Source organism: Macadamia integrifolia, chromosome 2 (assembly GCF_013358625.1).
Source record: "Macadamia integrifolia cultivar HAES 741 chromosome 2, SCU_Mint_v3, whole genome shotgun sequence".
Classification (NCBI taxonomy): Eukaryota; Viridiplantae; Streptophyta; class Magnoliopsida; order Proteales; family Proteaceae; genus Macadamia; species Macadamia integrifolia.
This window is the reverse complement of record NC_056558.1, coordinates 14,616,684-14,635,544: the sequence shown is the minus strand read 5'-3', so window position 1 is coordinate 14,635,544 and position 18,861 is coordinate 14,616,684. Positions and strand designations below refer to the sequence as shown.

The window sequence follows — 18,861 nt, the reverse complement described above, 5'->3', positions numbered from 1 at the left end:
GCTTTTGTATATGATTTACTTGACTTCTATAGCTTTTAAAGGATTCTCACAGGTACATGTTGTGCTACTCAATTGAGAGGTATGAAATGCCATGGGTCTGTGCTGCTTTCCATATCTACTGTAACCGTTTCTTCGTAAATCAGTTGTGATAAGGTGTTTCTCCTGTAAACAAAGAATCCTTTGGTGAGATACGTTCTACTCTGTAGAGTTCACTGCTCTTTTGAGAACCCTATTCGTCTGCTTGTGCATTGGTGTCAGCTGATTACCTAATTCTTGATTTTATGCTTTTTACGGATGTTTCTACCGCCCATTTACCATCTTGTTGCTGTACGGAGAAAAAGAAACCTGTGAAGCGAATCATGCGATCATGTATTGTATTGTTAAAGGGAAAAACTTGTTAGTTTTCTTACTATGTTATATTATAAACAGAGAGGGCGGACCTCGGCGCAATGGTAAGGATGCTCCATTGTGACCTAGTGGTCATGGGTTCAAGTCTCTCCGCGAAGCGGGGGTAAGGCTGCATACATTATGCCCCTCCCCAGACCCTGTAGTGGTAGGAGCCTTGTGCACTCGGTACACCCTTTTTTATATTATAAACAGAAGCGTATCTGGGTTCGGCTTTATAATTCATTGTTACATTAGTCGCTGGATGATTCTGGAACTTCATCTGTCAATGGGCAGCTTATCCTCAATAAGTACCTCTTATCTCATGATTCACACCAGCACAGTTTTTGAATTCTTGGAACTTGAGTTCCATATTGTCATTTTGTGGTTTTTTGTTTGGACAAAGTTCTTCAGATGTATTTTGCCTGGTTGGTATTTACATTTGTTAATGGCTATATTTTTTGATGTCATTTTGTGTAGATACGTTTGGCGTTCTTTTTTATGCTCTTTAACCTTTTCAATTGCGTTTCCTTGATACTCAGTCATTCCTCTCTTACTTTGTATAGTCGTTATAGAATCTGGAGGTGGTCAGATCTGCTTAACAAGGGATAACAATCCCAATACTCATTGCTAGATAATTGTAGGAAGCTAATGCTGTTGTTTATATATTAACATCTGTTGTGCTATTTTGTCTTGCATATTTTTTTCCACCGTGATTGATATATCAACCAGTGACTTAACTTTCACTGAAATGCCTCTTCACCTTCCCTGACGTGACCTAGCTATATGAAGACTTTCTGGTGAAGTTCTGTTTGAAGTATCAATTTGATAATTTTATTTGGTTTAGTGATCAGAAAAGCTTGGAATCATTTTTGGCAAGTTAGGGTTGGTTGGATCTTGCATTATATAAATTTTCTTCTTTCCTTTTCTGTATTATGATACTGCATTTCTGGTTTGGGACCTTGGTCTTCTGTTAAGTGTTCTGTTATATACACTCATTGAAGTTTAATACATTTCCTGCTGTCTGAATGTAGTTTGCTTTTGAAGCTATAACCTTTGCATTTTATCCTTTTTGTTGCTCATGCTTATAGTTTATCGAGGACTGGGTGGGGGACATATACTTTGATTTTGGTATAATGTTTTTGTTTACTGCATAAAATATTACTCATGAAAACCTTCTAAGGATTATTTTTTATTTTTTGAAGTTATTCATCTTGTTGTTGTTGAATATTCTTGGACTCCTTGATGATAGTCTATTGAGCATTCTTCTTCATTACTGTGATGCATTATTACCTTTTGACGTCTAATTGACAATTTGTGGATATAGACTTAAGCTGCAAGCTTTTATTGTAATTTTTTCTTCGTCCTTTTCCTTAGTCAAATGGTCTACAAGGGGAAGAGGTATTTGAACTCGTGTGTAACACCAATACTCACAAATGCTGTCTAGCTCTTTATTTGTCTATTTGTGCGGAACTTGCAGAAGACAATTTTATCGTTATATGATTAGCGATGTCCACCTGACATAGTCTGATCCGATATATGATTTTTGATGATGGTGGCAGTACACCCCCTCCAAACGTGGGAAAAAGGAGAAAATTATCTCCCATCTCTTTCCCTTTGGTGGGGGGGGGTCATGAGAGAAACCTTGCTTCTTGCAGCTAGGTGAATAGATGAGCGGTAGTTGCTCAAGCTAGCTGGTGAAACTCTGATTGAACCCTTAGAATCATAGTTGTCAAGGTGACGCCTAGGTGGGAACCTTGTTGGTATTGCCTTGCATTCAGGCCCCCTCCAACACCTTGGGTTGCTTAGACGTCATGACAACTATGCTTAGAATAGGGCACATGTAATCATGATTGAAAGCTTCCAGTAAGCATCTTAGTCCGAGTTATTGGTGTTTGAAGTTATGGTGCATGCTCAACTCCTACTTGTGGAATTTATTTGGAAAGGTTCGACGCTGACAAGAATTTTTCTGGTTAAAAGAACTAAATCCCCAGTGTGGGTGCCTTTTGATGTGTTGCATGTTTGAACACAATGCTAACACCTGAGATGTTTCATCTGTTCGCATCTCCTCAGTGATGTAAGCGAACAGAAGTTGAAAAATGTGTACTTCAATATCTTCTGCGAACAAAAGCATTTACTATTTTCTTAGAAAGTTTTCTGTTGTCTTTCAGGTTAGTGGTTGCTCTGAGGCATTGTTAGTCATTTCACTGATGTAATTTCTGGTTTAAGTTTCTTTTTTTTAATAGTTATTGATATCATTCTTGTTCATTTTTCTAGTTCTCTCTTTTGTTGATCAGCATATGGTATGCATATTGTGATACACTTCCCTCTCTCTAATAGCTACTAGATACATTTCTGCATATTGTTCCTTTATCTTATTCAGTTGTCAGCTTCCATGAATCTCTCTGTGCTAACACCACACTTTCTGGTTCAGAGTACATTTTGTATAGTGCATGCACTGTTATTGCATCGGTATTGTCGGCCCCCCCTCCCTTGAAACCCCCAAATCTTCCTTCTCTTGATATTTTCATATATGTTTCCTTATTAAATTGTAGTGCACCCACATTTTTATTTTGATTATTTAAGTAGTTAAACTTTGTGATAAATGGTTTTTTATACGGTTTTGTGTAGTTCATCATATGATATTTGCTGGATCTCTCTTTTTTGAAATTGTTTAATGATATTTTTGTCTTCAATCTTGGCTTACTCAGTTTCTGTTACTGTCACAGAGGGCAGATGCATCCACTGTCTGGAAGGAATTTACAACTCCAGAGGGCAGGAAGTAAGTGTATGATTTCACGAAGTCTGTCTGGTGTCATGTAAGATGACAATAAATATTGTACATATTTTAAGAGAAGAACAATAGCATAACAGAAAATTGCTACACTTTAGATTTTTGTTAAATGTGAAGTAGATTTATTCGTTCTCATAGTTTAATATTAAAAGTTTGGTTCAAAGTTAAGTGAAACTTTTTTCCCATTCATCCTCTTTTTTTTTTTTACCATCTTCGAGTAAATTTTTTTTATTTGTAACATAAATATTGCTGGTAATGATTAGAATAGTTTTCATTTGTTTCTGATTCAACTCTTAAATTTACTTTTTCAACATTTTAGATTTTGCTAGATGGAACCTAAAAAAATTATTTTGCTACTTGTAAAAGAAAAATAGTAGGAAAATATGGTTGGATCTCTGTTGTGTTTAGCTTAGTTTTTGTTTTTTATTTTTTTCCTCTCGCTGTAAACAGTCTTGATGCCAAGATGGGAAATTTTTTCAGGTATTACTACAACAAGGTCACTAAGCTATCAAAATGGACAATTCCTGATGATCTGAGGGTATCTAATTATATATTTTTTGTTGAAATGAATAGTATCTTATCTTTACTTAATTAATTATTTTGTCTTAATTGATAACATGCTTTGCATGTATTCGCCTCCAGTTGGCTCGTGAACAGGCTGAAAAAGTTTCTAGTCAGGATCTACAGTCGGACGCTACTGTGACTTCTAACTCCTCGTCTGCTGTCACTGTTGCTTCAGCTGATACACCATCTGCTGTGGGAATTTCAGTTAGCTATTCCTCTACTGTTGCAGCTTCAGGGGTGGCATCAAGCCCGGTTCCAGTGACACCTATTGTTTCTTTAAACACACTCCCTGTTGTGACTTCTGGATCCCCTGCTATTTCTGCTATACCTTCTTCTGCTACAATGAATGTAGTCGGGGTTTCCTCTCCTGCAGCAGCTGGCACTCCTTCACAAACTACTGTTTCAGGGGGTGGTGGGGTTCCTTTTGATTTGGTCAATGCCAGTACTCCAACGTATGTTCATGTTTTTTCAGGATAAACATCTGCATGTGTTTGCAAGAGGCTATTAATCTTTGTTCTCATCTTTACATGTTAATGCTTGTAGGACCAACTTTGAGAATGTATCTCAAGGAATTGCAACTTCTGTGGATGGTGCTTCTGTTCAGGATTTGGAGGTATAATTACTTATTTCTTGTGTTATTAAAAGTATCCCATGTGCCGCCATGGTTGTTTCTTTGGTATGATTTTAGTGAGAAAAAAAAAGGATGTTGTCTATCCTGTGCAGGAAGCCAAAAAGGGCATGGCGGGGGCTGGTAAGATCAATATTACTCCTATGGAGGAGAAAACTGTTGATGATGAACCATTTGTTTATGCTACTAAGCAAGTATGGACCTAGAATTTACTTCTTATACCAATTTATTTGTGTATGGTGGGAACTATATTTTCATACATTTCATAACTTTCAGGAGGCAAAAAATGCTTTTAAAGCACTCTTGGAATCTGTGAATGTTGAGTCTGACTGGACTTGGGAACAGGTAAGCTAAATGATTTCACCTTAGTAATAAGCATGTTTGGATTCAATGCAAATGCTTGACGTTGATATGAAAATGTACTCAGACTATGAGAGTTATAATTACTGACAAAAGATATGGTGCGCTGAAAACCCTTGGGGAGCGAAAGCAAGCTTTTAATGAGGTACTGATTATCAAAGATGGCATTAAATTTACATGCTCTGATAGGAGTTTTGACATTGTGGGCATATTCAACTTGTGTTTCTTGATTAAATATGTATTTTTTCTATGTTGTTTTATGTTCAAGTACCTGGGCCAAAGAAAAAAGCAGGAGGCTGAGGAGAGGCGCATTAGACAGAAGAAAGCAAGGGAAGAATTCACAAAAATGTTGGAAGTAAGTTCATTGTACTTCTAGGGAACTCTTACTGTTTGATCTCAGGACCAAGATTTTAATGATAACTTTGCCTGAATTGCTTTCTAGGAGTCAAAAGAGCTCACATCATCTACAAGATGGAGGTCCATATCTTTTCCTATGCTTTTTGGTCTGATTTTGTTTTAGTGGGTGTTAACAACTCCAGATGATATGCAAAGGTAATTCTAACTGTTATTTGGATGTTCTAATCTAATGTTTTGGGCTAATATTCAGCAAAGCGATAAGCATGTTTGAGGATGATGAGAGGTTCAAGGCTGTGGAACGAGCTAGAGACCGTGAGGATCTCTTTGAAAACTATTTGGTGGAACTTGAGAAAAAGGTGAAGGGTCTGCTATTTATTGGTAGCTTAAATTGTTATATCGTGGGAACATTCCTCATTTCAATGAGAACTAACAGCATTATCTCTTATCAAACATGCACTTGTAATTTTGGATTCAATAGAATTCATCCCCTCATATGAATGCAGTTAAGTCTTTAATATGTAGAAAACTAACGGATCAATCTTTAGTATGCTTTGGGATATGAAGTAAATTCATCAAAGCTAACACATTTAGTCCATTCACCCTTGAGGGGAAAAAGAGATCGGTGCCATTATGGTAAAGTGGTAAAGAGGTAGATTGACTTGATGTTTATGCAATTTTACTACTTTTGAGTATATCAGCATTGTGTACAACTGAACTCAACAAAACTTTATACTGACTAAATGGGGTTGTCCATAAGATTTCTGAATTGCCATTCTATCTATCTTGTATACCACAGCAATGGGGCTGTCTACAAGAATTCTGAACTGCCATTCAACTCTGCATTGGATTAAGGATGACTAATGCAGTCATTTTTAATGGATGTGTCATTGGGGTCTTTAAAATCGTCAATCATGAAGCATGCGTATTTTGGTTATACAATCAGTTTAAAGTGTCTGTGTTATTGAGGTTTTTAAAATCATCAATCAGGAAGCATGTGTCTTTTGATGATGCATCATTTTAAAATGTTTTTGTCATTGAGATCTTTAAAATCGCCAATCATGAAGCATGCATCTTTTAATGAAAAAATATGGCTACAGTTTTTTTTTCATGTTCTAATTCCAATCTCTTCATTGATAAAAAATCAACAATCCTATTGTTCCACTTTATTGTGATTTAATTTGTGTGGAAATTGTCCTTGTTCATCACAGATGCTTTCCTCAAGCTTATAAAGTGAAAGTCAAGGGCACAGTCTTCATGCATACACACACAAGCACATAGACATGCAACAAGTGCATGCACACACATAATTGAATTTTTCAAAATCTGTCCACATTGATTTGAGATCTTTTTGATTGAACTTTGTCTGCAAGTAGTGTTTTACAAACCTGATCACTAATGGCCTGCTAAGATGATGGCGATATCCTGCAGATGTAAAAATTACTTTGGAGTCTTTTGCCTGATTCTTTTTCCTTCATTCAAAAATTTACTTTCTTTCTGTTATAGTTTAAGTTACAAATGATTTTCAACGTTTAAGTTTTAGGTCTGCTGAGTTGAGCTATGAGATTTTGAGGATTCTCGACTTCATGGAGGTCGTACTACTTCCTTTTGAATGATCGCCTGTTTCATTTCTGGTCTGGCAAAAACTTGCCACTCAGATTCTGGATGTTGTTCAAGGCTGATTGTGGGTGACACAGTAACGTACAATTTGTCCAGAGGGTTGTCACTGACAGTTGTATCCTTGCAGTAATTATTTAATTGCATGGCATAGGGATACTGAACTGGTTATATCTTATTATTTCAGAGTTGTTACTGAATTTTCCTTTGGCCAGTAAAGTTTTGATGGGTTCTGAAAGCCTAAGTTACTACTTACTAGGTTCAGAAATCCAATAAACTGGAATTGCAGTGACAAGTTTGGGAACCAGAATGCAGGAAATTATTAATAACAGAATTCTAGATGAAAGTCAGGTCAAGTGCTCTGTCTAGGTAGGAGACAAATACTACTCAGCCTTGTCTCAATTAAATGGGGTCGGCTACATGGATCCTTGCCCATCAATCATCTCTAATCGATGTCATACTTTATAACATGCCTAAGCTAAGCATGTCCTTCCTCACTTCTCTTAGGGTCATTTTAGGTCTAACCCTGGCTCTTTTATATCCTTTAATCTTAATCAAACCACTCCTTCGTACTAGAGCATCCAAAGGCCTCCGTTGAATATGGTTGTGCTCTTCAAACGACTTTCTCTTAGCTTATAATGTATCGGAGCTACTCCCAAATCAACTGTAATATAATCATTACTCATTTTATCCTTCCTAATTTTCATACACATTCATCTCAAGATCCTCATCTCTGCTACACTAAGTTTATCTACATGATGCTTCTTAATTGCCCAATATTTTGCACCATGCACTTGTTCGCTATTGTTTCACCAAAATGCTTGAACTCATATGGAAGAGCAGCGTCAATGTATATATCAACACTCTCTTGCACGTGCAAGCCAAGATCCCATGGCTCATGCCCGTGGAGCTCACATGGCATTTCTTTGCGTCACTGAGGGAGAAGTGGTGCCGGCCCTTACCCAATTTTTGCACCTCCCAGGAGTTGAACACTCAACCTCCTTGCTCCGATACCACACTCGAACTGTGAGGGAAGGGCAACATCAATTTATAAATCAACAAATAGTAGTAGTTGCATAGTTGCCCTATAAAATTCTCCTTTAAGTTTTAAAGGAATAAGTCGATCACACAACACCTTGGACACACCTCTCCTCTTCATCCATCCTATTATAAATTTTTATGAAACATCACTTTATTTATGATTGAGCTCAGATACCTAAAATAATCATTTTGCGGAATCTCCCTCATCAATTTTCACCACCATATTATCCGTCGGAGTGTAACTAAAGTTACAATGACAGACCATATACTTCATCCTTGTTTTGCTCATCCTTAATCCTTTTGATTCCATGGTTGATCTCTATTACTCCAACTTGGCATTAACCCCCATTTTTGTCTCATCCACCAAAACAATATCATCAGCAAAAAAGCATACAACAAGGAGCCTCCTTTTTTTTTTTTTAATCATCCATGATAAGCGCAAACAATTAGTTACGTAAGGTCGTTTACCTAAGTAAACAACCCCAGTTGACAATAACTCCAAGCCAGATAACACGCACACTCGGATCTTAGAACTAGTAAGTAACTGGAAGAAATGTAGAGTAAATCAAGAGTTAGCTAATCACAGCTTAAATAGTGGCTCAAACCTGGTTCGAGTATGGTCCTAGATGTTCCAATATAATTCTCCAACAGTGGCTGTATTCAAGGTTCAAAATTTTGCATTTCGACCCAGGTCAGCAGAGAATTTCGGAAATTTCGAGGAAATTTGGGAATTTTGTCGGCAATGGTGGGAATTTTGGTTTTGGCCTCCAAACTGTTTTTTTTTTTTTGGTCTGATTTTTTGTGTATGCCCTATTTTTGACGTTTCTAACGTATTCAAAGAATTAGTTTCGTGAAAAAAAAAACTAAGGTGATACTTGTGGTGTTGACCCAAGTTTGCTAGTGTACTTTGCTAAAGCTGTACTACATATATATAAGTTACTAAACAAAAATGGAAAACATATGATTAAAACAAATGAACTATAGTAGATGATGCAAAACAAATTATAACGTTACATGATTGGGATTTCTCTCTCACCACTCAATTGCAGGAGGTGGGGGAGAAGTTGAGTATCGTTAGGAGAAGCTTGAGTATCATTACATATTCCTTTTCTCTGTTTTCACCACTCAATTGCAGGAAACAAAAACAGAGAAAAGGAAATAAGAGGAGAAGCTGAGTATCGTTAGGAGAAGAAGAAGAGATTAAAAGAGGGGGAGAGGGAGATCGTAGGAAGGTGGGGAAGGGAGGTCACACAACCATTGTTCCAACTCAATTTAATTCTTCAAAAATCTCCATAACAAGTTGGGTTACATGCTTTTTTATACTAAACTGAAATTAAAGCTTCCAAATTAAAGCCTAATACTGAAACAGAAATAAAATCTGCTAAAACCTAGACTAATAAAACTAGAAACAAAGTAAGAATCAAATTGGTAACTCCCTACTTGTCTAGCCACTACCCAAAAATAAAAAATTACAAATATTCCCCAAATAAAATAAAATCCTAAAAGATCATAATAGCTTTGAACCCAAATCGGTAACTTTGATTCCAAATTGGATCCGGTTCTTGGTCCGGGTTCTCGAATGGAATCAGGTCGATCCATCGAACCTGGGTCGATCCACCAAAGCGCTCCTACATCAGGTTTACCCTTTTGCTCCTTGAATCCTTCCTTAGGTAGATGTACTTTGGTTGTGTAGGATTCAAGTGTAGATGAAACATTGATGAAGAAATTTCATTTTCTTGGATGATTTCTTCTTATGTTTTCCACCTCTTACAGTTGAAATAAGGGGGGAGAAGTTGATTTTTCGGGCTGGTTTGACAACAATGGTCGAACTTGTCGAGTTGGTCAAAATTTCGACGAAATGGTCGAAATGTGTTGAAACTAGGGACTTTTATAAGTTACCCCCTAAATCTTATCACATCTGCAAAATGGTCGAAATGGTTGAAATTTTGACCATATCGGTTGAAATAACGAACCATGGATGTAATCAGGTCAGTGTGTAGACAAACCAATTGGCATCAGGTTTGGACAGAGGAGGATTTCTCAAGCCACGTGGGAGAAACCCTGTGTCTATCAAACCAGGATTTAGATGGCACTGATTTTTGGATCGAAGGACCCTCTAGTAGTCATTAAGTAACCCTCAAAAGGGTTTAGATTTGGCTGGCAAGTTGGGAAGATATGGCCAAATCGATGGAGCTTCAAAACCCTGACAATTTCTGAAATCAATCCTTGACCTGGGCTGTGCTTCCAACTGATCTATAGAATGATCTTCAAGTCTTCTATAATAACCCTCTCCCGTAATTTCATAGTATGACTCATTTGTATGCCTTTATAATTATCACAGCTTTGAATCTCAGCTTTATTTTTGTAAATCAGAACTGCAATGCTTTTCTTCCATTCATTTGGCATTTTCCCTATGCTCAATCTTATTATATAGCTTGGTTAGCCAAGATAAACCCTTGATTCCTAAGCCCTTCCATACTTTTATTGGGACCTCGCCTTGGCTTGGTGCCTTGCCTACTTTCATCCTCCTCAATTATTATTATTATTATTATTTTTTAACCTTAGACACCCTCATTTTTTGTACATGTTTACGGCATGTGGCATCTTGATGGATAATGCAGTATTGCGGGACATTATTACTCGAAATTTATTTATTTAGTGTGCTATAGAAATAACCTTTACATCTCCTTAATGTCCTCATCCCTTATCAATACTTTACGATCTTCACTTTTGATACATCTAACATGGTGGAGATCTCTACTCTTTCTTTTGTTTATTTTAGCTAATTTTATACATAGTTTTTCCCCCTTCCTTTGTGCTTGGGTTATTATAAAGATCTTCATATTCCTTCAACCTTGGTTTTCCCACAATCTTCTTAGCTTCATTTGTGGCAAATTTATACATTTTTAGATCCTCTATATCGTTAGTCCTTTGCCATGTCTTAAAAAACTAGTTTTCTTAATCTTAATGCCTACTTGATCCTTGTCATCCCGCTATCACATCTCCTTAAAGGAATGATGTTTTCTTTCGATTTGCCTAGGACATCTTTAGCAACATTCTTAATACAAGTAGTGATGTAGGGGTTCCTGGGTGACTAGGTTTCCTACAAGATTAATTAACTAGGTAGGGTAAACTCAAGGGACTTGGGTTGGGCAGGGTAATGGAAGCTCAGCAAACAAGATTGACATGCAAAATAAAGTGAGATTAATAAACAATGTAACAATGAGCAATAATAGTCTAAGAAAAAACCACATAAGCTCACTCAAGTTTCTAGGGGGGATATGGGGTAGGGAACATAGCAGCAAGCAAAGTTAGGTTCTAACACTAGCCTATTAAACACCAAAGATAGATAAGAATCCCATGTTATATGTTCTAAAACCAGTCATGCTTTGTAATAAAGAAAATCAGCAACGTCTAAGGCAAAACAGTGGCCAGATGAAGGTCAAAACAATGGGCTAAAAGGGGCGGGGGTTTAATGGAAGAGGATGAAGCAAATAATAAGGGAACAATTGGGGGGGGGGATGGAAGGGTTCAGTTCACTACTTACCTGCTGCCCAAGTCTGAGGAGTAAAGAAGAACTCAAGGTTCTTCAAAGTAGAGAGATGCTGTCCACTGTTGGTGAAGAAGAAAAGTCCAGCCTGTTGAATAGAGACTCAGCAGCAACCCAGGTGAGGTTTTCTCGATGGAGGTAATCTCCAATGACTGTGAACAGTGATTGTAATAGGGCAACAGCAACAGAGAAAACAGGAAACAGAAAAAAAAGAGATGAAAGTCGAGAAAGAGAGGAAGAGAATGGGAGAGAGAGTCATGAGATAGAGGGGAGGCGAGAAAGAGAGACTGAGAATGAGAGACGAGAGAGAGGAGATCGAGAGAGAGTGGGGCGACAGTTTCTTGTCTTTGAAAAATAAATTTCATTCGCTAAAAATTCTTGGCCAATGGCTTTACACTTAAATAAGAAACTAATTGCTAACAAAAAGGAATCCTAGTCAATTAAAAGAACTAATTACTAACAAAAATAAGTCCTAGTCAATATAGGACTTTCTAAAGACCAATAGCAATAAAACATGTAATTTCCTAATTTATTTCAAACTAAAAATAAAACATGATTCTAAAAGATAAACTACTAAATATAAATAACCAAATCAGATTTGTGGGTGCCACATGAATTGGCCAATGGGGGAGGAGAGAAGAATTGACCAGCACTAGGAAAGGCTGGTTCGATCCTCTCTCTCCTTCCTTCTTCTTTCTTGTTTCTTCTAATCCTCCAGCCACAAAGATGGATCGTGTGGTTGGGCCTTCTTCTTTCAATTGTACACCTTGATGTCCCCATCAAGTAGTCATCTCATTTCACATCGTTATAGTGTCTCCCTCCAGGTCCCACTTTCCTTGTTTAACCATTTTATCAATAAATGATTTCAAGGTATCTCCTTTTAAGCTCCACAACCTTATCATGAGGCAAATAAGCTCACCTTTCTTACGATTATGTGCAATGATGCACTTATCCATGACCACTAGTCTATGTTGTGTGGTTAGGCTTGTCCCTGGTTCAACCTTACTGTCATTACATAATAATCTATCGGACCTTCTAGTTAGGAGGAAATTTATTTGGCTACGATGATACCCACTTTTGAAGGTAACTAAATTCTCCTCTCTCAAAGTAAGTGTTTGCAATGGATAAATCATAAACCATACTAAAATCTAAAACTGAGATCCCCTCCTCATTCCTCTCTCCAAAACCATATCCTCCATGTACACCTTCATAGCCTTTGCAATCTCTCGCAATATGCCCATTCGAATCAACCTTTATTCCCCCGTGTACCAAAGATTAAAGTCGTCCGACTCCTTAGCTTTTTTACCCTTCCATTCAGTCTCTTGAATGCGGGCTATGTTAATCCTTCGTCTTCTGATGATGACATCATTCTAGGATGTTATCAGACGAGACACAAACATAAATGATCCATATGTCACTTCGTTATGGCTAAATGACCAGCATTATGTGTAGTTCTTTTATTATTTTGTTGTACTTTATTTGGGGCTAGACTATCTTATTTTGTTGTTGTGTTGGTATTATGTTGTAGTTATATTGGTAGTTTTCTTTGGAAATTACTGTTTAGAGGTTTAATATGTATTTATATGGGTCGTATTTTTAGGAATTTTTTTTGGGTGTGTGTTTGTAAAGTTGTAAGGCCCTTTGTACTCATGATGGGAAGACAATGAATGACGGAAAATATTTGGAACTTGGGAGATTATTCTCTTTTTCTGCAGCATGAGTATTGAGTACTCTGTAACTCTTGGTGTGAAGCCAAGCCCCCTCTCTCTTTTAACTCTTCCTTCTTATGCTACCACCCTCTTCCTCTTCCTCTTCCTCTTCCTTTTCCTCTTCCTCTTCTTCAGTCCCATTTTTCCCACTTTTGTCTTAAATTATAGCCTCTTAACACTATGGGGATTGATCAATTAACAAGAAGGAGGCAGCGGGACAGCAAAGGAAGACTTGTATTAGACTTCCCAAACCTGTCCTGCATCCTCATGACATCTATCGATTCTAGACTCATGCGTTAAAAATCCAATGTCCCATGATGCTAACCTAATCCTATGCTTTTGGACTAGCTTTTTTACCTCACTCAGTCCATGATGCGAGAACCCTTGCCTACTTGTCACCACATCTGAGTGCCGACATGGCGGGTCGATTACTGGGGACTCCCTAACTAACCCTTGTTCACTTCTCAGTTTTCAATACACTGGGTCGTAGTGTAGCGCGTCACTCATTCTGGCATGGATGCACTTGTGTAATGTTAATACTATAAGGTTGTAGAATCCATGTTAAAAGAGTATGGCTAGGGATTTTTCTAGTGCCGGCTGCAGACCTGACGCACCAACCTCCCGGTTTATCCAGGCTTGGGACCAACAGCAAATGCTGGCAGAGTTGTCTAGGTAGGAGAATATAGTATTAAAATTCTGGCCCAATCAATGATTAGATTAAGATCTGAAGATTCCTACTTGAAGTAGAATTCTCAAATCAGAGAATCGATGGGAAATCTGGTCAAATTCAATTCAGGAATCACCTTTAACACAATAAAACAGATGTATTGATTTGCGCAGATCTGAAATCAGAAGTAGAAACAGAACCTAAACTTGAAATCCAACTTGAATTAGGAAGCCAGAAAACAATTTAAAGGAGTTTTGCAGTTGTAGGACTGCTCAGAACAGTGACCAATTGGTCTGTATGGAAGTAGAGTTGAATCCAACACTTCAATATTAATTTTTAGAGTTTTTCTTGGAGTAGGAATTCAAGAAACAGAGTTAAAAAAGAAAAAAAGAAAAAAAAGGATTTTATGCTGAAATCAACTCTAGACTATTAGGAGAACATTAAGCAGTAATGCAGCGACTCTGATTAACCATAAAGCATCAAGAATTAAGCCAAAAAAATGGTGTGCAAAAAATAGGAAGTACGTACTGACCTGCTATTTGATGGAGGAGAAATGTAGGAGGATACGATGTGTCATGTGTTTCAGGAATCCATCCTGAATCACTAAGGCACCGTTTGACAATGTTCTGTTTCTGTTGTTTCTGTGTTTTCTTGTTCCCAGAAACAGAGAAACGGCCTAAATAGTGTTTGATAAAGTCGTTTTGTTTCTCTTGTTTTTTAGAAATATAAATAAAAATTTATATCAATTTCTATTCCTAGAAACGCAAGTGACGAAACAAGTCATACATGGTTCGTCGTTTCTAAAAACGAATTTGGACGGAAAAAAATTCCTCAATCCCAAAAGCAGTGAAAGAAAAGGCACCGAAGGTCGCCTTCTTTAGCAGCGGAAAGACGATCAAATCCCAAAAATCCGTTTCTGTTCCCTGAAACGTGAAAAGTCGTTTCTAGAAACGGCAGGAATGTTGTCAAAGGTGCCTAACTTGGTGATGCAAAACACATCAGTTGGCACCATCCCACCAAGGGCTTCACTGCATCTCACAGAACTATAAAGCTAAAATTCAATTCCATTCTCCAAATTTGCTTACAAGGCACATCCCTTACCTGCTTAAGTAAAAAAATCAAAACAAGAACTAAACCAGGCCTAAAACACCTCCAGCCAATAGGAGGTAGTCTACTGTCAGCATAAAATAAATAAAAGCAGCTTACCACAAGGCTGGACTCATACTCTCATAGAGACCATCGTTCAAAAAACGCACGAAATTTCGTGCATTTCTTTAATTTCTAAATGTCCGAGATGAAACAAAGGCGAAACCTATCAGCACTGTTCAGTTGAAATTTCTCTCATTTTGGTAAAAAGTGCTCTGTTTCGTCAAAATTTGATAACTCAGTCATTTCGTTTCGCTCATTTCAGCCATTTATCCCCTCCCTTGGTAAATGGGGGGAAAAAAAAAACGAAACTCACAGGAAAAAAAATCAATTGTTTCGGCAAAATTTAGTTTTTTTTCCTTCTTCAAATTGACCAAAAGGGCTAGAAACGAAACAAGTTTTTCAGCCTTATACACTTCAACAATCAATACTACTACAACAACCAAAGCTTTCTCCCAACTTAATGGGGCCGGCCACATGGAGGTTCCAAGCAAGGACGAATGCAAGGATCCATGCAGAAAAGATTGACTGGTTAACGCACCACTAAGATGAGCAACAGGCTTATTACGATAGACTATAATAAGGTACTGGCTATCTACCTAATGTACCAATATAGATTGGCCAAGCCAAAATGTCCTACATGCATTACATCCACCACAAAGACAATCTTACACCCAACTTACTTTTATGAAAGGAGGAATGAGCAAACGAATTCTTTATGCCCTGCTAAGCACCAAAGCAAACTACCAAAACATGACCAGATATTCGGCTATCAGAGCTAACGGTTAATCCAGCCATTGTAAATAACAGTCTGCTTAAGGATCATTGATGATAACTAATGTCTATGTGAATAGAGATAGTTCTCTCTTATCAAAAGATCTTGGGTGATGATAGTAGAGGTTCTCTTCTTGATAAAAATGCCGACAGAAAGAATAACAGGGCAATGATGAACAAAATAAGAAATAAATAAATTCAAATTTAGTAAATCCCGTATTCCTACCTCCTACCCGTATTTTAGGCCCATTAAAGTGACTTGCTGCAAAGAATATCCATTTGACCAAAGGCTCAAGATATCACCCAATCCAAGGCTTGCTTCCACTAAAACTAAAATAATCCCCATTATTTTTTTATTTAGTTGATCCGCAACTAATTCTCTCTTTCAGTATATGAGCTTCCTACAAAATTGGTTTTGCTTTTATGGATTTCTCTAGGTTGTGAATGAGTTCAAAACTATTTATCATGTTTTTCTTACTGTTCGTGTCATGGGTACATAATGTAGGAACGGGTTAAAGCTCAGGAGGAGCAAAAGCGGAATGTAATGGAGTACAGGCAATTCCTGGAATCTTGTGACTTTATTAAAGTAAGACGATGATGAACTTTTATTCCTGCTGTATCCATTTCCTGGAGTTGGTAGAAGTTGTGAACTTGTGATTGATGCATCTTTACTTTACGTTTTGGCTGTAGGCAAACAGTCAGTGGCGTAAAGTTCAAGATCGCCTCGAGGATGATGAAAGATGTTCTCGCCTTGAAAAGATAGATCGGTTGGAAATTTTCCAGGTAATTTGCCTTATTTTTCAGTTGGTGGTTTCCAATTGGACTCTGCACTCATTTGGCTTTTTTTATTTTTATTTTTTTATTTTTATAACAGGAATACATACGTGACTTGGAAAAGGAAGAAGAAGAGCAGAAGAAGATTCAGAAGGTTTAGAAAAAGAACCCTCTTTCCATGCTTATGGTAGCCATAACTCCATGTGGTCTGTATTCTTATTCTTTACTTTTTGTCCAACTGCAGGAACACCAGAGACGAGCTGAGAGGAAAAACCGTGATGAATTTCGTAAGTTGCTGGAAGGACATGTTGCTGATGGGACGGTCACTGCTAAAACTCATTGGCGTGACTATTTTATAAAGGTATTCCCACCAATCGCTTTTGTATAGGGGCTGGCAGAACAGGTTCCTTTTTGGTGGATTGTTATCTGGTGCGAGTTTCCATTTGCTCTACTTCACCATAGCTTTCTTGGATCTCATCTGTTCCCTTTCATTTCTGTGTAGGTTAAAGACTCACCTGCATATACAGCTGTATCATCAAACACCTCTGGTTCTACGCCTAAAGATTTGTTTGAGGATGTTGTTGAGGAATTAGAGAAAAAGGTTTGATTCTTATGCAGAATCCTTGTATTTTTAAACAAATTTAATCCACCGAGTAATATGAGCAACTTCATAAACGCTTCTGAACAATCATATTGCTTATCCTTCGAAAGCACCCCTCTTTTTATGCAATCCTTATCATGGATTTAAATTCTCAACTATATTGAGTGAACGATTGGTATTCGTTATTTTCTGGCAGTCACTGGCTAAGATGTCTGATGTATCTGCAGTTATTTTTAAATACTTGTCATTCGGTGAATTAGTACTTAATTCAGTAAATTTTCTAAATATCAGAATACTTTTTACTAAATATGTGAAAATATTTTGTGATGTAATTAATGTGATCATTACTATAATTTTTATTAAATAGGGTGGAAACAAAATTTATGTTATTAATAAATTTCAATTAACAGATAAGCACATTATTATTCCTTTATTAAATTTTCTGAATAACTATTGGTATTCATTATTAGCTGGAAATCTGTGTAGACAACTTGTTGCTGTAGTGACATGGTTACTTGTATTGTTACCAGAACAGTGTAGATATTTTAATCTGCTCAATGAGCTAAGTGGATATACAATTTCATTGCCCTATCATTTTTTGATGTTAAGAAATACTAGATGCCGATGGTCTGAAACCCCAGGCTGTCTCTGTTCTTCAGAAATATCGTCTAATATCTTTAGAATGGAAGGAGAAATATGACAAATCAAAGTAGTCTGCAACTGCGAATGATATGAGAGTGTGTACAATTGTCAAAGAGTTATTGTCGACTGAAATACTTACAGTTCTGCTGTTGACATATTTCCTGTTGTTCCCCTGGCAGTATCATGAAGACAAGAGTCGAATAAAGGATGGAATGAAGTTAGGAAAGGTAATGACTCATAATTATTGGTCGTAACTATTATCTGTATCTATGTATTTAGGAGGTATATATGAGTATGTATGAAGTAGAAATCTAATGTTGCACCTGTTCTCAGATAAATATTTCATCATCGTGGACTCTTGAAGACTTTAAGGCTTCTATTACTGAGGTTGTAGTCTCTCGCCCCATATCAGATATCAACTTAAAGGTAATTCTCACCTCCTCTCCCTTTGTATTGCCTGAGTACTGGGTGATCTGTCCTGGTGTATGCATTTACTTAATAGCATGCACACATTGTAGCTTTTCCATATATGCACTCACACATGCACATGCATACTTACAACATTCCATGTGCTCACAAGTGCTTATGGGGTACAATATGTGGTCATAGTTAATATTGTGTTGGGAATATTCCCGCATTAGCTTAAGTTTTGGGCTGGATATTCAACAAGTCAATTTTTTAACCTTGGCCTCGAACTCTAATGACTGTCGACTGACAGGACATAGTACAGGATTGAACCTTTTTTTTTCCCTTGGAGTCTTGTGTTCTTGTGTCATTGCCTAGGCATTTAATTGAATGTTCTATTTATTTGCTTGAGTTGCCTTTGTGAATTTTTGCTTTTTTGTATTTTTAGAGAATGTTGCTTCTTGTGTCCTCACATGAAGGACCAACTGATTAAGATGGCCCCTTGAAGAAACCACTGCAATACTATATTTGCTTCTTGTTTAGGCAATAGTTGTTCATTTTGAGGCCAAGGCTCAAAATAGTCTACTGGGTATTGGTGAGTGGATTTGTATGTTGTAAAACCAAGATCAATAACATTCATTTATAAGTGAATGTGTGACATGAGGATTTTGATCTTGACCCCTTTATTCAAGCTTCTTTTGGTGAACTTTCCGTAATTCCATGATTTTGTATGAGTTGGTGGGCTTCTTTTGAGAACTTGAGATGTTTGAAACATTTGATGACTGTCTTGTGCTTCATACTATTGTCTTTATGGATATCTTGATATTTTTAAGTCATTTTTTTTTTTTTTT

General features: G+C 37.1%; 1 protein-coding gene across 3 annotated transcripts in view; it reads left to right on the top strand.

Annotated features, from left to right (window-relative positions):
- Window positions 1–18,861, top strand: part of LOC122072242 (pre-mRNA-processing protein 40A-like) — a 29,771-nt gene that overhangs the window by 2,725 nt on the left and 8,185 nt on the right. For all 3 annotated transcript variants that reach the window (XM_042636827.1, XM_042636826.1, XM_042636825.1), the window contains 17 exons: window positions 3,114–3,166; window positions 3,659–3,716; window positions 3,821–4,194; window positions 4,286–4,355; window positions 4,466–4,564; window positions 4,647–4,715; window positions 4,798–4,875; window positions 4,999–5,085; window positions 5,173–5,207; window positions 5,338–5,443; window positions 16,094–16,174; window positions 16,279–16,371; window positions 16,463–16,516; window positions 16,607–16,723; window positions 16,865–16,963; window positions 17,785–17,832; window positions 17,939–18,031. In XM_042636827.1, coding sequence (XP_042492761.1) covers window positions 3,114–3,166; window positions 3,659–3,716; window positions 3,821–4,194; window positions 4,286–4,355; window positions 4,466–4,564; window positions 4,647–4,715; window positions 4,798–4,875; window positions 4,999–5,085; window positions 5,173–5,207; window positions 5,338–5,443; window positions 16,094–16,174; window positions 16,279–16,371; window positions 16,463–16,516; window positions 16,607–16,723; window positions 16,865–16,963; window positions 17,785–17,832; window positions 17,939–18,031 — 1,614 coding nt within the window. The remainder of the gene's footprint in view (window positions 1–3,113; window positions 3,167–3,658; window positions 3,717–3,820; window positions 4,195–4,285; window positions 4,356–4,465; window positions 4,565–4,646; window positions 4,716–4,797; window positions 4,876–4,998; window positions 5,086–5,172; window positions 5,208–5,337; window positions 5,444–16,093; window positions 16,175–16,278; window positions 16,372–16,462; window positions 16,517–16,606; window positions 16,724–16,864; window positions 16,964–17,784; window positions 17,833–17,938; window positions 18,032–18,861) is intronic.